The sequence below is a fragment of the Scardinius erythrophthalmus genome, assembly GCF_964197995.2.
Source record: "Scardinius erythrophthalmus genome assembly, chromosome: 8".
In the NCBI taxonomy this organism is placed as follows: Eukaryota; Metazoa; Chordata; class Actinopteri; order Cypriniformes; family Leuciscidae; genus Scardinius; species Scardinius erythrophthalmus.
This window is the reverse complement of record NC_138228.1, coordinates 12520415-12545023: the sequence shown is the minus strand read 5'-3', so window position 1 is coordinate 12545023 and position 24609 is coordinate 12520415. Positions and strand designations below refer to the sequence as shown.

At 36.6% G+C, this 24609-nt stretch overlaps 1 protein-coding gene across 1 annotated transcript; it reads left to right on the top strand.

Moving 5' to 3' along the window:
* The first annotated feature begins 1324 nt into the window (after positions 1 to 1324).
* Positions 1325 to 19073, top strand: nr1h4 (nuclear receptor subfamily 1, group H, member 4). Its single transcript, XM_081372559.1, has 10 exons — positions 1325 to 1430; positions 2729 to 2905; positions 5790 to 6167; positions 8850 to 8990; positions 10649 to 10785; positions 11237 to 11335; positions 11589 to 11688; positions 12073 to 12219; positions 15056 to 15169; positions 18370 to 19073. Exons 2-10 carry the CDS (start codon positions 2809 to 2811, stop codon positions 18606 to 18608), a joined length of 1452 nt encoding a protein of 483 aa, XP_081228685.1. The 5' UTR covers positions 1325 to 1430; positions 2729 to 2808; the 3' UTR covers positions 18609 to 19073.
* Positions 19074 to 24609: the final 5536 nt, after the last annotated feature.

Genomic DNA, 24609 nt, shown 5'->3' with positions numbered 1-24609 from the left:
TATTTTATGAATTAAACAGCGTGTAAACATACTTTATCAGATCAAATTTAAATAACAACATAAAAATATTATGCATTTTTTAGCATAAAGTGTTCTTTAAAATTGAGTCAAGATCCCTTGGGTTTTACCACATTAAAACATTTTTTCGAAGAGTACACCATCTATGCATTTGTACACAAAAAAATTGATGAAGGATTTAATTTGAAACTATTTGAACGGCTAGTATTAGAATTAAATTGCTATAAAATAACGGCAAATAACACATTGAATTTAACGTGACATTTTAAGTAGTATTTTCTTGTAAAATATACTTTAATAGTTTTATTTATAGCGTCTTTTTACAGTGTATTGTGGTGATTGTCTTAATTTATTTCGAGAAATATATTGGGGGTTCTGCAAACAGTTTTTAAATTTTGTTGCATTCAAGTAGCAAAGTATTTATTTTTTTGTCAAATCAATTCTTTTTATTCATTTATTTAGAGGACCCAACATAATACAAAAAATGCAAAACATTTTAGAAATGTAATCCAATTTAATGTTTTCGAAAATTATAGTTTAATAAGCATAATATTACATTTTTTTAATGAATTTTGATTAATGAAGTATATGGAGTGTTTCTAAAAAATTCCTTGGAAGATTGAAAACATTCTAATAATCTCAAAGTTAGGAACACAAATGATGCAAACGTTTCTAGTAAATGTGCATTTCAGTGTATAGTATGGAACGGTCTTTGAGAAGCGCAGTGAAACAGATCGTCTAAAGTTTATTTCCAGCAATTGACACTAGTGTCAGCCTGCCATGTGTTACCAAATGTGTCATCATGCCCGTTTAGAATATCATGAGCCAAGTTGCAGTATAATTGGTCATTGAGCAATTCAGCAGACCCTGAAGTAGTCTACTGTTCTCTTCATGTAATATGAAATGTGACCAAATTGCAATGCATAATTTTGAACCAAACCATCAAAGATCAAGCTTATAATTTGAAGACAAGTATCGGATATCAAAGTTTTCAGTCATGAGCCAAAATAGAGCTGATGTGCTTCTATCCAAATGCTTTGAATTGCATGAGAGACTGGCGTTATTCAGTAATAATTGTGTTTACATGAGCGGTATGTGGGGGTGCACCACTGGGGAAGAATGTGTTGGGAAGAAGGGTGTGCTGGACGGGTTATCTCTCACTATTAAGGAGGTAATGCTGCGTTTGTAGGCCTGTCAGCCAAAGTTTGGAGCACATGGGAGAGGGAGGGACTGCTACTACTCATGAGTAGAAACAGAGAGATCGTTTAATTAATAACCACTGTCCCTTTTCCCCATGACCCCATCCGAGAACTGTCTAGTTACACACAAAGCTTGATGCCTCTTCCCAAATACTGATGGCTTTGAATATCAAAACGGGACCACAGAGCACACAGCGTCTGTTAAAGCAATAGGTAAGAAAATAACATTTCTGATATTTGTTACTAAAATAAATCAGCTTTGATAGCTTATATAACTTTTGGCGAGGGTGGGTGAAGAGATTTACTGATTGAAATGTTATTAGACCCTCCGTGTGTATGAGCATGTGAGCTCATGGGAAATTATAGATTGGATTAATTGCATATAAAAAATGGGAAACTGGTTGTTGTGACTGATGTTTTAATCAATATCGCTAATGGGTGAGGCCTGGTCTAATAGTAGCTTGTGACACTGTGGCCTTGTCCACATATCCTAAATCACAACACTGTTACTTTTCTTAGAACCAGTTTCATCTTGTATTATTTACAAGAAAGGCGTGAACATCATAAAACGGCACTGTTGATGGAAAAAGAGCATTGCTGCTGGGCGTAAGATGGTGTGTTACCTCCAACGTTTTCAAAGGAATGGTGCTAGAATTGCTTTATACAGTTTCAAAAGAACATAAGAAGAAATGCTAATTTTGATATTTTAAGAACTTTTAAGCACACACAACATTTTCCTTCCTGGACAAGTTTGTTCAGTTTATGGTTTCTTAAAGTAATAGCACTGTGAAGTAAAGTAATTAAAACCTAATTTCATAGTGCTGGAAGTTAAAGTAATTAAAACCTCATTTAAAGTCCCAATGTAGTAAAACTTCTGAACATTAATCTAATATAGATTTCATTTCAGCCACATAAGGTAGGCGAACACTAAATGGATCCATCTCTACCTGTCAAGATTATAGGTTTTTATAAGCACTATGTTTTTATAAAAATGATATAGTTGCCTGGTCTAACCTGGCCTATAGAGAAGAATCTGAGATTACTGGATGAAATATTGTGCTGTGCTATCAAAACATAGAGTGAATAATCCAAAAGACGACGATAGCTAATTTAGCTATTGAAAAACATGGAAAAAGCAGACATCATGAAATTTAGTGCCAGATTGTTCAGGTGTGCCAGAGCTGGAACTGGTGCAAAGGTCACTGCAATTATTTCTAGCATTTCCCATTGAAAAAAAAAACCCACGATAATTATGTCCTGCATATCTGAAATGACTTCCAACAGTTACAACCATAAGATTAACAGGACATTGTCCTCCTAAATGGCTTCACAAGAGAACCTGAATGAATTCTGAATGATATTGCTGTAGTATAAAAGGTTAATCACTGTTTTTTGTCCTGAATATTGCACCTAAACCAAAGTGTAACAATTTATGTAAAGTGTTTTACTAGATTTGCAATAAAACCTTCCTCCATATGCAAGTAAAGAAATCACTTCCTCCATTTGTCTAGAAGAAACAGGATTAACCCCATCATTTCCATTCTGAACTGAGGGATCTTTGGACGCCAAGACTCAACACACAGGCTTCTGAATGAATGAGTGGGTGGGCCATGACGTCAATGTGGTGGGACCTTTACAGATCCCAACCAGCGATGCATTCCCTCTATCAGAGGGTTCACACTTTTTTGGTGAGTAGGCTATATTGGAAATTCACACTGATTTCTTTCTTATGTTTTGCTAATCCTATATATTTTGCCATGGGTGATGTAATAAAACTATGAGTCAGAAACTAAGCAAATATCTGTTATAAGCAAAAAAGTGAAACTGTCACCTTTAATTTTACCACCACGCGTCAGCATGTTTTGTCCTATGACATTTATAAAACTAGATCGATCCTACCTGTTATAAGACCGGGAACTGTGACTGTCAGGTTAATGAGCAACTATAGCAACCTTTGTTCACACTAGCACTTCTGAGGATTTCGAGTGTTCAGGAACAGTAATACTTTGTGAAAAGAGACACAAAGACACATGCTGAGGAGTTGAAGGAATGTAGTCGGATGATTAGGAATCGATACAGCTAATGATCATCAGTACCCTTACTGGGTTGCACTGAAATGGCCATGGTTCAGGAGAAGGGTTCAGGTCGGTACCACTCATGATACTGACACAGTGCTCATAATATATTGTGTTATGAATATAGTACAAACTTTTTAGATGGCTTTTTACTTGAAAGTTATTGAATTGCCATGCAAGTTGCAAGGAGTTTGTTGTGAATTTTTTTTTAGAAACTGAACTACATTTGGGCATAAATGTTTTTTTCATATTTGTTAATAATGAATATAAAACAGGAAAAGAGCAGATGACCTGATGACTGAGCTAGGCTAGAAACATATTTAATGCAAGCAACATTTTTAGACACTATTCTAACTTTATTTCCAGCATCATTGTGTTCTGAAATTGTTCAGACCACAATTCATAGCGCAATACGTAAAAGAAAGTGCTTGTAAAATTCTCAATGCTGCCACATGAGACACTGTATTGGTTATTAGCATAAAGTAAAGTATTAGCATCTTTTATGGTCAAAATGTGAAGAAAATCTTGCTAAGCAAGTTAATTAAAGTCAACATGTTTAAATAATAAATAATAACAAATGCGGTTTAAAGCCGCAATGTAATAGCCTGGCAAGTCAGGCCTACATCAAGATGTTAGGTCTGGCAACTCACCATAGACACGGCTCAATCCGAGGGGCGGGATAAACGGCTGTCTTTCAAATTCCCTCTGCACGCAATAGGACAGCGCTTCAACCAACCAGAACGTTTTCCCAACAGCGGAGCTAACGTTAGTTGATAGATTCAACTTTTGAATCTGGCCGACAAAACTACGAACACACTACTTCCTTTTTTAAGAATAACTTAAGTGCCGTTCTTTGCTCTTTTCTCTAAGAAAAACTTAACTCCAAGTCCTCCAGAGTCGCGGCCAAAGCCGATTCGAAAGACTGTTCGCCAGCAGCAGCAGCAGTTCTTTGTTTTCAAGTAGCAGGGAACCGTCGCAACTCTGTCGTCATTATGTTAAGCCCGCCCCGCCTACTCTATACACTATGTGATTGGCCTGACCCAATTTAGGTTTTTACAGCTCCGAAAGTCAACGGAGAGTTGCTAGACTATAAATTTTGCTGCCGCTAGGGTGCGTCTAGATTTCTAGGCTAGCAATGTAACAGAAGTAGCAACAAATCTGTTCTTCTGTGTTAATTATTGAACATGAAAAAAAGGTAGGCCGGGTTGTATCCATCGGTTCAGTTGTTGATTGGATGGAGGCAGATCTGTATGCGAGCTTGTAGTTGATTGTAAGAAAGGGGCGGGGCTTATACGAAATAATTGGAGAAGTACGGCATACAACATCAGAGAAGTCTGTCGTTTCAATGGAAAAATTAACAATTACAAGCTCAAATTAAAAAGAAATATTACACATATGCAATGATGAATCGATCAGAATAAGATGACTAAACTTAGTTTAGAAAATGGATAGGGTGAGTTTTCAATTTATGCTGACTAGATATTTGAAATGAATATAAGAAGATATTCCCTTGGAGTGGAAACTAATGCATTGGCTCAGCGCTTTTGTATCCATTTGTGTACATGCATAAAGTGTTACTTGTCTTTAAGGATGCACCAATATAAAAATTGTGGCCTATACCGATAAACGATATCTTGGCCGATAAATCTAAATCCAAATTTGTATATAATTTGTGGTCTCAAGAACACAATTATAATGTTCTCATTACAATTTTATGTAGCCTATATGACAGATTTGCGCTGCGTATTGCACTTAACTGTATTTTTTTAAGTGATTCCAATTATATTTCAAGCAATTCAAAACCATTATGGTAAACAGTGCACATCTGAAGGAAATAATCCACTATTTATCGGCTTTAATATATCGGCCAGATTTTTAATATTTAATATTTAATATTTTAATATATTTAATATATATTAGGCCAATAACGATACAATTAAAAATAAACATATATCGGCTGATACCAATATGGTGGCTGATATATCGTGCATCCCTACTTGTCTTGTTTATTAATAGAGCCGAAAAAGTCTGCAAGTGAATGCTTTTAAACCTACTACCCACAAAAGTGACAATTATCAAATATCGACAAACCAAAATTGTTATCAAAAAAATATAAAAAATCTATAATCAAAACCCTCAGACAGTGATCTTGTGTATAAAAAAAAAGATCTTGGTTAATGATTTCTTGTTTTATTTCTGGGTGTGTTCGACTTCTGTATTATGTACAGTACGTGTCACAAAATCTCCTGCTACTATATAGATAGAGGCTGGTTATGTTTTTAATACTCACTTATCAGTAGTGGAGATTGTAATGGCTCTGAGGGTGTCTGCAAGGTAACAGTACCTCAGTGTGTTGTAGTTTCACTAATCGTCCTGTTGGCATAAGAACTATTAGCACTTTGTGCTGGGCTAAATCAGTAAGGTTAACCTGATCTTTGCTTCTCCATGACACATGTAAACTGACAAGCACTACTCACTCTTGCCATCTTCTCCTCAGATATTCTGGCAGAACAGAACAGTCCTTTGCTACATGACCAGGAGGTCATGCCCTTCACCAGCTATCCCAGCATGCAGTACACCTCGGTGGAGCCCTCCATGTCATCACCATCATACTACTCCAATCAGCATTGCTACTCACAGTACAGTGGGGAGGATTGGTACTCTACATCCAATGTGTTTGAGATGAGGAAAGGGCCGTTGGAAGGCAGCTTTGATAATGAGCTCGACGAGTCTTGCCCTATAGTCCCGACTGCGTGTAAAAGGTCCAGACACGCAACCCACTCCGGAAGGAGCAAAGGCGAAGAACTGTGTGTTGTCTGTGGAGATACAGCATCAGGGTATCACTACAATGCACTCACATGTGAAGGATGTAAAGGTGAATCCCATTTTACTTTTATTGTGCAGCCGTTATTTGGCACGCTCAGGCTTTTCACAGGGCTGGGAACCATTCTTAGTTCTTATTCAGATTCGGTTCCACGGTTCTGTTAATGGTTCTCCCACGTCCACGGAACACCGCTACTGAATGAATCAGACAGCTCGATTGCCAAACTAATGAATCTTTTATGCTAGTTCTTTTTTAAGTGAATCAAAAGTATGTGTGTTGGAGCAAGGTTGGAACTAAACCATGAAGGACTGTGGCCCTCCAGGAACTGAGTTTTACACCCCTGTGTAAGCCGTTTGTGTTTAATTCAATAAAAAGAACCGATTCATTAGATTATTATTATCAGAAATCGGACTACACTAGTTTTTGATTCTCCAAATATGCTTAGTCATTAGTTCGGGAACCTGACAAGACTGGTTGTGGTGTATGGTTTTGCTTGACTAAAAAGAACCAGCATATGAATTATAGGTTACTTTCGGGAATCGGATCGGACTACATTTCCGCGCGCTGTTTTTCAAATGATCCTGAAGGACTTTATTAGCTGGATCAGGTGTGTTTAATTGAGGTTTAGGCTAAACTCTTTATGGCTGTGACCCTCCATGGACTGAGTTTGACACCCAGGCTTAACTATAAAGGCTATACTGAGATCAGTATAGTTACAGGTTGTTCATATGACAACATGTAAAAATAAAGATACAAGTTATGATTTTCTCAGTAGGCTAATAGTTTTTATATAAATATGACTCATTTAAATATGTTGAAATGTTAATATGGTGTTAGAGTTGCTGTATAGCTATTAGCCTATTATTGGATTGCATCTTTTTTTTTTATTTACACTATGTAACTTTTGGCCCTCTAGCGGTTAAAAAACAAAACTGTATTTTGCGAAAGAACAGTGTTTTGGTTATGCTTCAGCTGTGTGACTGTGCAGATGGTTCTTTCTTCATAACTATAAGAGATAAAGATTATCCTACAGCTCATAAAACATTTACTACTAAGCTTTAGAGACATAACCAGTTTAGAAATAGACACGGTAACTTGCTTCCTTGAAAATAAATTCCAGCACATTGCAACAGTAACCCAATGAAATGACGCTTCACAGATAATGCTCCACAATCTGTTACATATGGCAATGTATCTGTTCAGTAACATTCCTATACTCGCCTGTTGAGTAATAAAAACACAATCTCTCGCTTTTACAACATTTCAACTGAGTTCTCGCCATTTCCGAAAAACCGAGCCAATTGTTGTTCGTTTTATTACGAGCTCTGACTCATTCTCCTTTTGCCAGCAGGCTCTGTTCGGAGGTTGTTGTTGTTTTAAACGGGTAATTCCCCGGAGGTTTAAGATTTAGCTACTCCATGTCAACCTTTTTGGTTTGGTTAGCTGGTTGTGATAACTTACCTAATACCTAGAAAGTAGCTGGGACACCGGATAGGACAAACGCACACTCGAGTGACGAAGGCCTACGCAATTTCCCGCGAAAACGATCCCGACTGGTAAAAAAACGAAAAAAAAAACAAACAAAAAAAAACCGTATAATAGGTTCACCATAGTAAATCAGGTTAAAACATGTTTTGCAATAAAAATGAATGACGTTTTGTTAATTTTGAACAAAGAAAGTTCTCATCATTTGCCTTATATATATATATATATATATATATATTATTTATCTGACCAGCCTGACATAGCAACATAGCAACAATTATTTTTGCTGTATTATTTCATGCAAGAGACATATAAATTACACATAAACTTTAAGGTCAAACATAGCTTTGCCATTATTTTTTTTATTTGATATAGCCTATAACGTGCAGTTGCACCCTTTGTTCTGTGACCTCTTTAAACCTTCATATTGCAGTGTGCCTAGTCTTACAGTGTAGCCATGGCTACATAACTTATGAAGGACGTAATACATGACATGTATAGCCCATGCATGCGCCAATTTTAGCTCTTTGGAAAATCATTGGCTGAATGACTGCAAGTGTAATTCCACCTGTGCATGGACAATGCCCAAAGGGCAGATTCTGGGCTATGTGTCCCGAGTCCCATAGGGTTGGCTGGGTTTGCACCTTCACGTTCAGTTTGGATTGGGTTCCCTCTCAGCTTTCTGCTGAATAATGATGTAGGCAACCAGAGCCACACGCCGCCATGCAAAGTTAATGTGTGTCATTGTGCTCATGGGCTCATGCTGGAATAATTACCTGTTCCAAAAACAACTGCACATGTTTGTCTGCTGCCTAGAACTGGAAATCAAGCATCCAGGAGTATCGGTATTACAGTACTGAACGTAATGTCTTAAACATTACACCATATACGTTACATGTACTGGGCTGCAATGAACCTATTCCTTGATCTGTGTTTACAAATTGACCTTCTTGTCTCTGCTAATAGTCTAGGCTTGTAGCCACTTTTGCTTCTAGCATTTTTACTATAGTTTTCAGAATAAGAGAATGGTTATAGAGCAAATTATTTAGCAATGAATTTTGCACCTGAATGCTTTTGTATGTATATTCTTGCCATCTCTGTGTCAGACAAAACAACTAATAGTATGATGGGTGCCCCCCCCCCCCACCCACCCCCAGAACAGTGGATTTTAGGGGGTACATTGTCAAAAAAAAATTGAAAAGGAAGACGTCCATAACTCTGTTATTGATGCAATGGTATTTCTTCTAGGTTTCTTCAGAAGGAGTATCACAAAGAATGCTGTATATAAGTGTAAGAGTGGAGGAAACTGTGAGATGGACATGTACATGCGCAGGAAATGCCAAGAGTGTCGACTCAGGAAGTGCAAAGAGATGGGCATGCTCGCAGAATGTGAGTAAAAGCACTGCAAACTTTGTAAACTTTGTTCCTCGTCAGCCTGAAAGTCACGCAATAATGTGAAATCAGATGAGACACTTTGATCTGTAAAACATTTTCAATAAAAATACAAAGTTCTGTCTTGAAACTCTAGATGGCACAGGCTAGATGGCAATAGTTCCTAACTCAACCTGCTCGTAATCACATCATTATTTATAGGGCACAGCTGATTGGTTCCTGCTGTATCAGTAGCCAATGAGCTCACGTGCTGAACCTTCAAATACATGGCGAGATGTTGGGATCGCGTTCAAACAGAAGTTATTCTTTATTGAGCGTTGCTGCAGTTCGTCCAACAATCTGACTAACGTAACTTTACATGGTATCTTATAGGCATTCAGTGGGCAGTCCTTAGAGGTGCGGGCAGTCCTTAAGGGGCCGTTTACACCTGGCCACTTCATGCGTTTTCTCAGATCGGATACATATCCGATCGTGAAAAGACCAGGTGTAAATGCCCTCCGAAACGCATTCGAGACAGATTTGAATCCGATCGCTCAAACCACTTCAGGAGGTGGTCTGGGATTCTTTCGTCCGCATTCCAGACGAAACTGGACAAGTGTAAATGCATCTGTTTGTGGAAACCACATATGTAAATTGTACTCCTCCCAAAAATGCTAAAAAATAAACGTGTGAGAGCGTGTTATAGGCTATATCTAATGTTATAGCCAGATATGACGATGCTACTGGAACACGCATCGCCGCAGATAAGAAGCTGAGCATCTATTCATTAAGCCAACGTGCAAACTATCGCAAATCAAAGTGAAAGTAAGTCGCAGACGCTTAATACACAATCATCATCATTAAAGTAGAGAAACCAATGATCTTACCAGGGCTGTTGCCGCTCTCTCTATTGCGGTCTTTGATTTTGAAATTTTAGCTGATGATCAATAAAATGCAGCTCATATCTGTTGCTTTCGGTGACGTGCACTCCATTAAATCTGCATATAGCGCGGGAATTGAAGATCGGATTTAAATCCGTTTCGCAAAAACACATTTATGTGACCAGGTGTAAATGGATTCGTTTTGATAAATCAGATAGCTATCCGATCTGAGAAAACGCATGAAGTGGCCAGGTGTAAACAGCCCCTTAAGTCTTGACCTTAAACACTGCCTTAGAGATGACCACTAAATCTAATCATCTAAAGACAATAGAGGCAATTACCCCCAACTGAGATAATGGTAGGCCTACCCCCCAAATTGTATAAAAAAACACATGGTCACCAGAACTAAGACTAGGTAAACATTCACACAGTTCAACTCTCAGTAGGAAGATCAAAGACTAACAAAACCCTTTCAAAGGAAACTATGTTAAATCTAATCAGTAAATGGATGCCCTCATGTTCACCTTGAATGCCCAATACAGTATAGTTCACCTTTTTTATGTGATGTTATGTAAGGAAGTAGGATCAGCAGATCTAAAACATATTCTTAAATTTGTAATCCTACAATAGGATGGATGAAAATATTGAATTGTTACCTAGAATCATTATTTTTAATTAGCATACAACGAGTCTGTCGTTCAAAAGATATTGTACATAAACCTTGATAAGAAACAGATTGCTTGTATCCAGTATGTCAATCTAGTTTATGCATCTCTTTTGTATTTGCATCCTCAGGCTTGTTAACCGAAATCCAGTGTAAATCCAAAAGACTGAGGAAAAACACAAAAGCCTCATCTGACGAAAGTATAGGGGATGATGTTGGTGATAGTAGAGATGCTAAACAGGTTGTATCTACCACAAAACCCTCCCAGGTAAGAGCGCAGGTACTGATCGAGTTATTATTATAATCAGTTGTGAGTTTCTAGAAAAACAAATGATGCAAAAATGTCACTTTTTGATTCGTTCAACTTTAGTTTTTGAGATACAGTTTCCTTGATGCCATGTTTGTTATAATATAACTTTTCAGGTATAATTGCAAACTGAAGTTAAGTGTGTTCTATGGCAACTTTTATTGAAGTGCTATAAAAGGTTAAAGGGCAACCTCAATGATTCTCTTCACCATGGTGACAAAATATCATTCTTCTCACTTTTGCCCATATATACGGTTACAAAAGTTGGCTCGTTGACACCACCACCAAAAAAAAAAAATTGACACCACCAGTCTTTATTCTTTAGTCCACGTATCTGAATTCCCCCTGATCCAAATGCAGAAAAACAAAAGGTTTATACATTTTGACTTTTTGCCACATTTTCTCATTTCAGGAAAATATAGAACTGAGCCAAGACCAGCAGGCTTTAATAAGTTATATAGTTGACGCTCACAACAAACATCGCATCCCCCAGGATATGGCAAAAAAACTGGTATGTCTTCTGGAAATAAAAAACCCATCAACCTTACGCCCTTACTTATCTTATTTTAGATCACAATCTTTTATCTTTTTATGATTCATTAATGTACAAAGCATTCAAATGCTACTGTTAAAATCAGTAAACAACTTTACCTTTTCTTATCTCTGTTAAATCATTATATAACCAAGGTTATTGCCACCCCAATGTCACAAAACAGTGGCTTATATTTGCATGCTGATATTTTCCCCCCTTCTAATGTCCATAGCTACAAGAGCAATTTAACACAGAAGAAAACTTCCTTCTACTGACCGAAATGGCAACTAGTCACGTCCAGGTGCTGGTTGAGTTCACAAAAAACATACCAGGTACTGTTATTTCTAATTCTAGGATTCTAGAGTTGCTGCCTTAAATTTTTAAGTACAATCAACTTGGATGTTTAAGTAATTTCAACTTCAATATTACATTAAACTGACTTTTAGAAAAATGAGTTGAGTCTTGTATAACTTATAAAAAACAGCTAAAGCAATGTAAAAACAGATGTTGTCATAACTTATTGATCATATAATTTCTTTACAGTGTATAGTAGTTTCTATACAAATTGTTTGAAAAAAAAAACAAAAAAACAAGATCACATAGTTCAAGATAAGGTCATGTGACACTTTTTATATTACACTGATGTCTTATGAAGAGGTTGCAGTAAACTCCACCAGTTCTAAGTAAACATACTCAGGTTCTTGTTTTCTGAGCAGGTTTTCAGTCTCTGGATCACGAAGATCAGATCGCTTTATTGAAAGGTTCCGCCGTAGAGGCGATGTTCCTGCGTTCGGCCCAGGTTTTCACCAAGAAACTGCCCAACGGACACACAGAGGTGCTGGAGGACAGGATCAGAAGGAGCGGTAAGCTCATTATTTGGATTGCAGCATAATTTACAGCATGATTCATGAACTGCTTCTATGGAGTGTTCAAAGGATTCATGACTCTGGGATTGGGTTTCAAACTTCTTGTTGAGCCCCTTAAAGCCCAGAACAAAGTTCATAAAGTTCAATGGGCTCGTTATATTAATAATGTATCTGTCCGCCCTAAATAACCTCAGGAAATTTGCCATTGATAATCGCGTGGTGTATGTTACACGTGTAAAAGGACACTAAAAGTCCATCTGGTTTCGGTTTCACAGAAGTCTAAGCACTGGATGACTGCCAGGAACAGCATAAAGAAGAAAGCCCTCATACAGCATGTTGCTAGTGAATATCATATCTTCTGCTTTATATCACATCGAATTGTGTAGAACACTTGGTTGTGTTACAGTAGGGTGCACAATCAATTCTCTCTCTTAAAAGCATCTTAAAGGGATAGTTCACCCAAAAATACCAATTCTGTCATTGTTTACTCACCCTCAAACAGTTTCAAACCTGTATACATGTCTTTGTTCTGCTGGACACAAAGGAAGACCAAGCAGATTTCATGCCCCATTGACTACCATAGTATTTTTGTTCCTACTGTGGAAGTCAATGGGGCTTATCAACTGTTTGGTTACCCATATTCTTCAAAATATATTTTTTTGTGTTCAGCAGAATAAAGAAACCCATACAGGTTTGGAACAACTTGAAGGTGAGTTGTTGTCAACTCTTTGTTGTCGCCCCACGTTTACTCCACGCTGAATCACCTTTATTTCAAAGACGGTTGCTTTCAGCCTCTCAGTATTTGAAAAGCTGTAACGATTCGTCCAGTTAGTGATATTTCTGAACAGACAGATGAATGCAGAGTGGTGTACACCGTTTTGAGTCCTCCAGCATGGGCTTGGGAATATTCACGCAAAAGGCCAGCGAGGGAAAAATAGATGCACTGTCTAAAGAGACTATTGTTCTCTATCTAAACATCGAGAGGCCTATTGTCCTACTCTCTGGCTCTCAGCGCCTCTGACATTTCTGCAGCGTGAAGTGCGTCAGTGTCAGTGTTTTTTTTTTTTTTTGCTCTCTTTTTTTGGAAAGTTATGACAAAGGTTATCCTTTCATCTGAAGGGAAATGAATGAAACTGAGAAAGGAGTCTGCGTGCTGTGATCATTTCATCTCTCGAGGCGGGTGGCGACTGTTTGTTTATACTGAGTTTTTGAAAAGTTCGTTACACTCCAGCACTGTTTTTCTTTAATATTAACATTTTGGTAAGCTGAATTGTTAAGTCATGTTTTTAATGTCCCAGCTGCATCAGTGCGTCTTCTGTGTGTCGGGTTTCCCTGATTGGTCGGTCTGTAAAGCAAACCCTTACGGCTCTTCACACTGAATGCTTTACATCAGAAAAGAGCTCTCGGCTTGCATAGCCAGCAAAGTATGATAATTATATCAATGATAATGATAAAGACAAAGACCTCGCACAAAACACAGGAAAGCCCTTCAAATACAGGCTTCAAATGAACTGCTGTTACCGAGAATCCCACTGAATGTGGAAACGCACAGCTGTGGGGATCCGAGGCCAGATTCAGATCAGCTCGGACCTAACAGACAACACAAAGCAACAAGGTCACGACCCTTGATGATCTTATTTCTCGTTTTTGTCATATTGTATACATTCCATACAAAAGATATGAAATATTATTTTAAGAATGGATTTTAAATTCATTTTATTTTTCTTATGCCTCACTGACAAATTGTTTTTGTTTTTTTAAAATGTCATTTAAATAATAAATCTAACCAAGCTTAAAATTAGAGATATAATCTTTTAACTTACTATCACAAGATATGAATATTTCTTTTAAAGGGTTAGTTCACCCAAAAATGAAAATTCTGTCATTAATTACTCAGCCTCATGTCGTTCCAAACCCGTAAGACTTTCGTTCATCTTCGGAACACAAAGACCGTCAATGGAGGGACAGAAATCGCTACGATTTCATTAAAAATATCTTCATTTGTGTTCCGAAGATGAACGAAAGTCTTACGGGTTTGGAACGACATGAGGGTAATGACAGAATTTTCCATTTTTGGAATGTATTTTAAATTGTTGTCTTTGCCTTATCTCACAGACAAATAGTATATCTCATTTAAAGTATAATTCAAACCAAACTTGAGTAAAATTTATGCTGAAAATTCAAGATGTAATATATGAAAACAATTGAGTCTTATTATCTTACAAAAATTTGCTTAATATATCATGTTTTAAGAATATTACATATTGTTAAAGGGAAAACAAGAAAATGTAATTACGTAAATAGTGCATAAGATTAAATATAGCCATGAATGTTTATTAATGATGGATGGGTGGATTCTGGATTCTGAAATTGTGTGATTCAGTAAATCCATAGGACACTCATTGTTGCTTTTAAATATAGGCAACACTGCCACCCCGAGGCCCCAGAATGAAACAGGTCATTTCTAAAACAAATACATTTTGTACATTCAACAAAGACAGTTTTACAACTGAATACTTAAAAGTGTGACTTAGATTTATTTATTGAAGTTTAATTCATTAAAATTTATGGAGGTATGATTAGTGTCACGTGAAAGAATGCATGCTTCATTTAACTTTAGTAATAGCCAGTATGTAAATATGCATTGGGCTCAGCAGGTTATTTTTAAATGTAATTATAGCTTCTAAGAAATATGTTTTTGAGTGGTTACAGGTGGCTGAGGTAATAAATGACTGCTGTTTTCATGTTGTCATTGCTGGACTTTCAATAGAGTGATTTAGAAAACAGTTGCAAAGCTTGGTGTGTATCTTCATGAATCGCTTTATTTCCTCAGGAATATCTGAAGAGTTTATGACACCCATGTTTAACTTCTATAAAAGCATTGGGGAGCTGCAGATGATGCAAGAGGAACATGCTTTACTTACTGCCATCACAATCCTCTCACCAGGTGAGCAGATATCGGTCACTTAACGTTCTAAATAAAAAGTTGCAGAATGCTGATTAATTAGTTTAGTTTGGTTTATTTCTTAAAGGAGAACTCCGGTCAATTTTAACATTGAGCTCATTTTTTTGTACATTTGGAGTGCTGTCAATACAGAGAACAACGGCAAAAATGATGTTATTTAAGCCAGCGAATTATTGTTATTTAAGCCAAATAATAAAAAAATACCTGTTTACATCCTGTTTTTCGGTTGAAGTCCAAAGTAGTCGATTGCCGAGTTCACGTGCATAGGTTTAGTTACCTATGATCACGCGCGTGAACTCGGCAATCGATTACTTTGGACTTAAACCGAAAACAGGATGTAAACAGGTTTTTTTTTGTTGTTGTTTGTTTTTTATTGCGCTGGCTTAAATAACATCATTTTTATACATATCTTTCACATCTACTGCAGTCAGATTCACTCGTGTTCACTCAGAAGGAATCACTCACATTTTCTGTGCACTTGTAATGACACATCAAGGATGTTAAGAGGCTAAAAGCAGGTTTAGTACTTGCCCCATTGAAGTCAACGGGGTGCAAATTTTAAAAATAGAATAACTCGGTGTAGGCAACACCGATTTTTGTCGTTGTTCTCTGTATTGACAGCACTCCAAATGTACAAAAAAATGAGCTCAATGTTAAAATTGACCGGAGTTATTATTATTATTTTTTTATGTTGTCTTATGCTCAACAAGGTTGTGTTTATTTGATCAAAAATACAGTTAAAACAGTAATATTATGAAATATGAATACAATTTCAAATAACATTTTTCCATTTTAATTAGGGGTGCACGATATATCGGCCGCCGATATAATATCGGCCGATATGGTCATTTTTTTTACACATCGGTATCGGTCCGATGTCAAAATATGGCCGATGTGAACAGGCCGATATTTGACGTGTGAAGCTGAAGATGAAGTTGATGTAGAGAACGTGCCTGAGAGAAATACACATTTCACACAGAGATGACATAAGCAGAGAACAGTCTGTTTTCTTTCCTTTTGAATTGTTCTGTTTAAAAATAGAAGTTTCAAGCTTTCTATATGTTCCCGGTTCTGTGAGGCAGGTAGGTTTCGGTTAATTTATGAGACGCGCTGCTCCAGGTTCACGCGCCGTTGCCTCTGTCCTGATTAAATATTTTCTAATATATTTACTTAATCCAGAAAATTCGTTGATGAAACATTGATCAAAATTAAGATACAATGAATACAAAACGAAATTAAATTTAAAGACAGGCTTTGTGCTTTCTGCTTGAGGTCTCTGTGAAAGTTTTAAAGCAGTTTTTTAGTGCCGCTTTCAGAGCGCTCACGTCTGTAACGGAGAACTGGCCCGCCGCCCGTCCGTACATTGTTAATGCAGTCCAGTGCGACATATGTTTTTTTCCTCTTCATGACACATTTTTGACTGATCGTTTTTTGACTCGTGGATATTTGAATATATTGCTTGATATTTGATACCCGTTCAAATTTTGTTTTTCTCAAAAGTGACAGCACGTGTGATTTGTGGATTAGGCTACTGATAAGTGAGAGTGAGAAACAGGCGTTTATTTATTCATTCTCAGTGTTGAGAAACGTAGCCTTCATGTGTTATTGTGTTAATAAAAACTAAAGTAGCCTACCTTATGTTACATATTTATTTTTGTATGAAAACTAGCGCGTTCGTTACTTATAGATTAAAAAATTAGGCTACCGTTGTATCAGTGCTGCGCGAGCTCTCTCTCACAAACACGGACGCGCGCACAGAGAGAGAGAGAGAGAGAGAGAGAGAGAGAGGATAATTGTAAAATGAAAAATTGACGGGCTAAGTTTAAATTTTGTTTTTGCTTGTTTGTTTTTTTTCTGTCAAAATGTCAGAAAGCATTTTGTATTATCCATCCGTGTTTTTAAATTTCATTAAATGACGGACGTTTTACTGTTAACACAGCCCATATGTCGGATTCGTCTTATAGCCTACTTGTTATTATTTTTAGAATAAGTGATTCGTTATGCTATTATTGGACTCCTGTCTATTCATTGTCAACTGTTTTCTATAAATATGTTTGTATTGGCTAACATTTATTCAGCTAATGCGTGTCCTGTTTAAAATGTGCAATGTTCAAAGGCAAAGACAGCACGTCACAAGAAGCCCTTTTCCCTGTGGTATTTTTTAGTATCATATTTGGATATTGGAATAATAAATGAAGTAGCCTATCTTAATTGTACACATGTTCCTTTTTTTTATATATATATTTATATTTTTTTACTGTTTTCTAAGGGTTTCTTCATTTTAGACAAGTTGACCAGCACACATTATATGCAATATAATGCATGTGTGTCCTATGTGTGACATATTTTGCACACAGGTAAAGGTGCCCAATATCAGTAATTTTTTAAAGTAAAAAAAATGTGTTTTGGAAAATAGCTCTTTATTTGATAATCATTAAAATTTGTTTTCTATACAGAGATATCGACATCGGTAAATATCGTATCGGCCATAACAGCAATATTAATATCGGTTATCGGTATCGGCCACAATTTTCACATCGGTGCATCCCTAATTTTAATATATTTAAAAAAATGAATTTATTCCTGTGATTCAAAGCTGAAATTTCAGCAGTCTTCAGTCACAGTATCCTTCAGAAATCATTCTAATATGTTGATTTTGAACCAAGATGCTATTTTGTAATGTGAGCTATAGTTACAGGACAGTTTTTAGTGTAATCGTTTGTCTGGAGCCGATGTGCTTCTGCCGAATAACAACAAATTCTTTTTTGTATACTCGTGTACTTTTTGTATGTTAATTTTTTGTTCTTTCGTTCGTCATCTTCGCTTTATTTTTCGCAAAGCATTATTTTGCTTCTCTTCAGCTATAATAAAGAGACATCCACTCTTGCACTGCATGTTCGTGCATTTTGGGGGGCGGAGCAATGACAGGAGGGGGTGTGTTTCAAATATCAACAATGTTTCAAAGAAATTGCTTACTGTACCTTTAAACTATCTAAAACCCACTTTTGGTTCTTATGTAATAAGCAATTATGCAATTTGTTCAATTCTAATAATAAGTTAAATGGTTAATGATTAATAAGTTCACAATAGAGAAGCTACCACATTTTTGTCATTGTTTTAAGCTTTAGAGGGCCAAAAAAAAAAGTGTTCCATTTGACTGAAACTGTTCTATCTAACCACAGACAGGCCATATGTAAAAGACCAGCAGGCAGTGGAGCGTCTGCAGGATCCCATGTTGGAGGTGCTGAGGAAGGTCTGTAAGCTACAGCACCCTCAGGAGCCCCAGCACTTTGCAAGGCTTCTCGGTCGTCTAACTGAGCTTCGCACCCTCAACCACCACCACGCCGAAATGCTAGAGTCATGGCGCATGAGTGACCACAAGTTCACCCCCCTCCTCTGTGAGATCTGGGACGTTCAGTGACTTTGTGACAAAAAATGCAGGGGGAAAAAATGGGTGGATGAAGGAGAATACCAAAGACTTTTACAAAGCTGCCAAATAAAGGAGTTTACACACTTTTGAGAGAATTTGACTGTTAAAGTATAAAATGTAAACGCTATACATTGCCAAATGTCAAGTAAAGCAGGAAGTAAAAATTATTTTAAGACATTATCAGCTCTTGAAGAAAAGATTGAGGGACACATTTTGATATTGTAATACCTTTGTAAATGTTTACCTGGCCTTTGCTACTTGATTTGTTTAAAATCTGCTTAATCTGAGGATTACATGGCTTTTTACACTTTATGTCTGTTTGTGTATTGTGTAATTCATCTAAATATTTTAAGGTTCTTAAAATCTGTACTTCCTGAACTGTGGTCACTCTTTTCACATTTTGAAAATCATGTAGATTTCCAGTCTTCTTTTGTGCATAAATATGTGTTTATCTGGAAGTTGGTGTTTACCACTGTATACTGTATAAACAGCATTATGAGTACATTCATACATACAGATTCAGTGATACACTATATGGCCAAATATATGAGGACACATCAACAGAACCATGTGCAGAGCACAAAACCATGAAAGTTCACCCAAAAATGAAAATTAGGTCATTAATTACTCACCCTCATGTTGTTCCAAACCCGTAAGACTTTCGTTCATCTTCGAAACACAAATGAAGATCTTTTTTATGAAATCTGAGAGCTTTAGTTTCGGTCCCTCCATAGACAGCTACGTAAATGCCACTCTGATGCTACAAAAAGTTCATAAAGGGATCGTAAAACTAATCCATATGAGCGGTTTAGCCCAAATTTTCTGAAGAGACATGATCGCTTTATATGAACAACAGATTTAATTTAGGCTTTTATTCACATATACAGTACCAGTCAAAAGTTTGGAAACATTACTATTTTTAATGCTTTTGAAAGAAGTCTCTTATGCTCATCAAGCCTGCAGTTAAAAAAAAAAAAAAAAAACAGTAATATTATGAAATATTATTACAATTTAAAATAATGGTTCTCTTTTTTAATATACTTTAAAATGTAATTTATTTTTGTGATGCAAAGCTGAATTTTCATCAGCAAGTACTCCAGTCTTTGGTGTCTTATGATCCTTCAGAAATCATTCTAATATGCTGATTTATGATCAATGTTGGAAACAGTTGTGCTGCTTAATATTTTTTTATAACCTGAGATACTTTTTTCAGGATTATTTGATGAATAAAAAGTTAAAAAGAACTGTATTTATTTAGAATAGAAATCTTTTGTAACAATATACACTACCGTTCAAAAGTTTGGGAACAATAACTATTTTTTTAAAGAAATTAGTACTTTAATTCAACAAGGATGCGTTAAATTGATAAAAGGTGATGGTAACGATTTATATTGTTAGAAATGTTTTTATTTTGAATAAATGCTGTTTTTATGAATAAATGCTGTTAACGTTTTACTCATCAATGAATCCTGAAAAAAGTATTCCAAAAAAATATATTAAACAGCACAACTGTTTCCATCATTGATAATAACTGAGTATCAAATCATCATATTAGAATGATTTCTGAAGGATCATAAGACACCAAAGACTGGAGTACTTGCTGATGAAAATTCAGCTTCGCATCACAAAAATAAATTACATTTTAAAGTATATTAAAAAAGAGAACCATTATTTTAAATTGTAATAATATTTCATAATATTAGTGTTTTTTTTTTTTTTTTAACTGCAGGCTTGATGAGCATAAGAGACTTCTTTCAAAAGCATTAAAAATAGTAGTGTTTCCAAACTTTTGACTGGTACTGTAAGCATAGACCAACAAACAAACAAAAGGTCAACTGAACCTGCTTGACGCGCGAGAACAAACCTCTTGCGGTAACACACGAGAATGAACCTCATTGGTTGTCGCACGTCAAGAGAACATTCTTGAGCTTCTGTTTACCACAACTGATGTGTGATTTGATCATTGTTTAAATGTGAATAAAAGGCTATATTCAATCTGTTCATCATATAAAGCGATTGTTTCTCTTCAGAAAATTTGACTAAATCGCTCATATGGATTAGTTTTGGATTTCAACTCTTTGGTATTTAGGTAGCTGCCAATGGTATTTAGGTAGCTGCAAAGTGGTATTTAGGTAGCTGCCAATTGAAGGACAGAAAGCTCTCAGATTTCATCAAAAAGATCTTAATTTGTGTTCTGAACAAAAGTCTTACGGGTTTGGAACAACATGAGGGTGAGTAATTAATGAAAGAATTCCATCCAATACGTTTTCATCAAATTCATGAGCAAGTGAAAAAAGTGAAGGGTAGGCTAAGTGGAGATGTGATGGTATGCCTACATAGCCAAAAAAGCAGATGATACTATATGGCCAAAATATGGACACCTGAATGCACCCATGTGTGCTTTTTTGAACGGTATTTCAAAACTTTAATTATATAGGATTAGTCCTCCATTACAATTTCATTCTTATAGGAAGGCTTTCGGTCCCACTAAGCACGTTTTCACACCTGGCTCGTTTCGAGCGTTTGTTTCGGATCCTTAAAAAACGTTTTTTTGCCTTATTTGTTGGGTTCGTTTAGGCATTCACACTCAATTGAAAACAAACTCTGGGGCGGTTCGGTTGAGGTGAGAAAGCAATCCGACCCAACGGACCAACAAACCAATATAAATATCACCGATATAATAATAATCTGCGGCAGTGTCTGATTCTGTAAGCGAGCATGTCACAGATGAAGAGTGCCTCTTCATCTTAAAAATTGCTTTTCTCCGTGCATTGCAAGAATGCTGTCCCAACAAAGTCTGGATTCCAGTTATAACTGCATTATATATCAGGACAGCTACAGATAATGCCACTATGAGCTTTAAAGGGGTCCTATTATGCTTTTCACTTTTTCAAATTTAGTTCGAGCATAATAAATATCTGCAAGATTACAAAGCTCCACTCCAAAGGGAGATATTTTATTTAACAGAATCCACTTTCCAAGAACTACAACGAACGACTCGTTTGGAAGTCATAATGTTACTCATTTAAATAATCTCCACCCATGGAATATGCAAAAAGGAGACAAGGCCTGGTTGAACTGCACTAGAGAAGACTGTGTTGTTGTCGCTATGTCAAAGAGGCACTGACTACCACAGTAAGAAAAAAAAAATACTTGTAGTAGTCAATGGGGCCAGAGATCTGCTTGGTTACAAACATTCTTCCAAATATCTTCCTTTGAGTACAGCAGAACAAAGACATTTATACAGGTTTGAGGGTGAGTAAATGACAGAAGTTTTATTTAGGGATGAACTATCCATTTAAATGTCTTATTTGTCATCCAAATGTAATGGCCTTACATTTAAGTTAATGATTTGTTTTTGTTTTGTTTTTTCATTGTACTTATATTTAAAAAATATCTACCTGTAATATAGCTGTAATTAATTTCTGTAATAATTACAAATAATTTGACCCTTCCCATACACCTGTGCCCAACCTTAAAAGGTTAGTTCACCCAAAAATGAAAATTCTGTCATTAATTACTCACACTCATGTCGTTCCAAACCAGTAAAACTTTTGATTAAATCTGAGAGCTTTTGGTCCCTCTTTTGACAGCAACATGCAACTACCACTTTGATGCTTCAAAACATTCATAAAGAGATTGTAAATCTATTCCAAATTAATTGAGCGGTTTATAGTCCTGTCATTATAAGCCAAAATGGGGGACAACCTAGGACAAATTGCAACAGAAGCAAACTCAACTGATTTTGTATCCTCGATATGTCCTGAGTAAGGAAAATAAAGCCCCGAAGAATCCCATTCGGGGAAAGTTTCGAAAAAGAGTCAGTCCCATGGACCCAGCCCCAAACCCCATCTCTGCAATAATAATGAATAAAGGCTGGTTTAAAGTACTTCTTCCTGCCTCTATTTATTAATGCTCATGGGTAGCCTAAATGGGTTCCATTCAGACCTTAACATACTTAAGTCTTTTACTGTTATGTGTCAACAAGATTCAACAAGACAATTTCACCTGGCTGTACCCAATGTTTAGAATGTTTAACTGTGTGACGAAGAGACCAAAGTCATTAACTGAAACATTCAGCTGTCAACTGCTGTTAAGTGGGCTGAACAATAGATAAGTTTATTGTTAGAATCTGAACAAATCTTTTTACCTGGTTTTGTGAACTGAATCAATTGACTCTTTTGTCTCCACAGAGCAATTAATTCACTATTCACAGTTCAATTCAATGTTCTACAGAAGGAAGTCATGCAGGATTTATCATGATTAAGTTGCAGAACAGATTTCATCACTGATTGATTTATATTGTAATAATCACGGAAATTCGTACGAATTCAACGAGGTGGCTAATTCGTACGAATTCATACGACCTCACTCGTATGAATTAGTTTTTTGCTAAATCGTACATATTTTACGAATTGCCAAATTCGTATGAATTCATACGAATGACCTACCCCAAATTTGTACGAGTGAGGTCATACGAATTCATACGAATTAGCCACCTCGTTGAATTCATACGAATTAGCCACCTTTTTATCACTCGTACGAATTTGTACGAATTGGTCGTGAGATCATGTTGCTTTGTTTGTATTGATATTGTCGTGCAAAAGAAGAATGCAGACAAAGGTAAACTCTGAATGGAGTGTATTGAATGACACCGGTTATCAGCAGGTGAGTCTCTGGATTGCAGATACAGTAGTTCTGGTGATACTTGGCATGTGAATGAAAGTCTTATCTTTTGTAGGTGACAGAGAGAAGTGACCGGAGACCGAAGATGACAAAGGGACGAGACGAGAAGGTTCGATGCATAGGCCTAGTTTTCCACAGGTAGGTATCGGGTATGAGTGTGTGAAGCAGACTTAAGTGGAGTGGAGCTGATGAAGGTGAATGATGGCAGGTGTGGATGATTGATGAGTGTGGGAGCTGGGAAATGTAGTGCAGTGGTGACAGGACTAGTGACTAAGGATTGTGACAGATATAGGAGACAACAACCTACGACACAACTGGATCATATATGATGAAAAAAGTATTCTAGACAGGCTTCAGATTCAGAAACAAATTACTTGAGTCAGTTTTGTAAGGAATAATTCTGAGTAGCCAAATCAGTCAGATGAATCCGTCAGAAAGCTAGTTCCATGCCTCATAAATACAGCCATCTCTGTAATTTGACAAGGACAGTAAAAGATTAACTAAAATAGATCATCTTTAACTTTTAAAGTTTAAAAAGTGTTTGCTGGGTCTCAAGATTGATTACACCTCTCTTGGTGGGTCCTATGAAAGCCCTTGTCCTAGCTATGAAGTGAAGTTACAGAATCATAGTCTTCCTGATGTAAGAGTTTCAGAAAATAATTTGATCAGAGGCCAACTCTTTTTTCAAAATATCAATTTCCTTGTTGTCTCATGAATGTTTTACTCGTAGCGTATTAATGGAAACCCTAGATCATGAAGGGATTTCTCCCTTAAATTTTAATTTCCTTCTTCCTTGTACACTGACCAGCCGCAACATTAAAGCCACATGCCGTATATCATGTAGGTCCTCATCAGACTGCCAAAACAGCTCTGATGCGTCGAGGCATGGACTTCACTTGTCCTCCACATGTCCTCCACAAGTCCTCTGAATGTTTTATGTGATATCTGGCACAAAAACAATAGCAGCAGATCCTCTAAGTTCTGCAAGATGCGAGGAGGGGTCTCCAAGGATCAGATTTGTCCAAATGTCTGTTCCCCAGGTAAACTATGCACATGCACCTGGGCATCCACCTGATCTTAAAAAATGTGATTCATCAGACCAAACAACCTTCTTCCATTGCTCCATTGCCCATTTCTGATGTTCAGGGTCTACAGCATTACAGTTGGCCCCCCACCCCCCAATAAAAGTGTCACTGGGCAGTTAGTAGTCAGTACATTTCACACTGTGCTTATGCTTGCATAACTTTAGAAACATTTCTTCCTTGTTTTTCTAGATGAAAAGCCCTTGATAACCCCTACTACTACT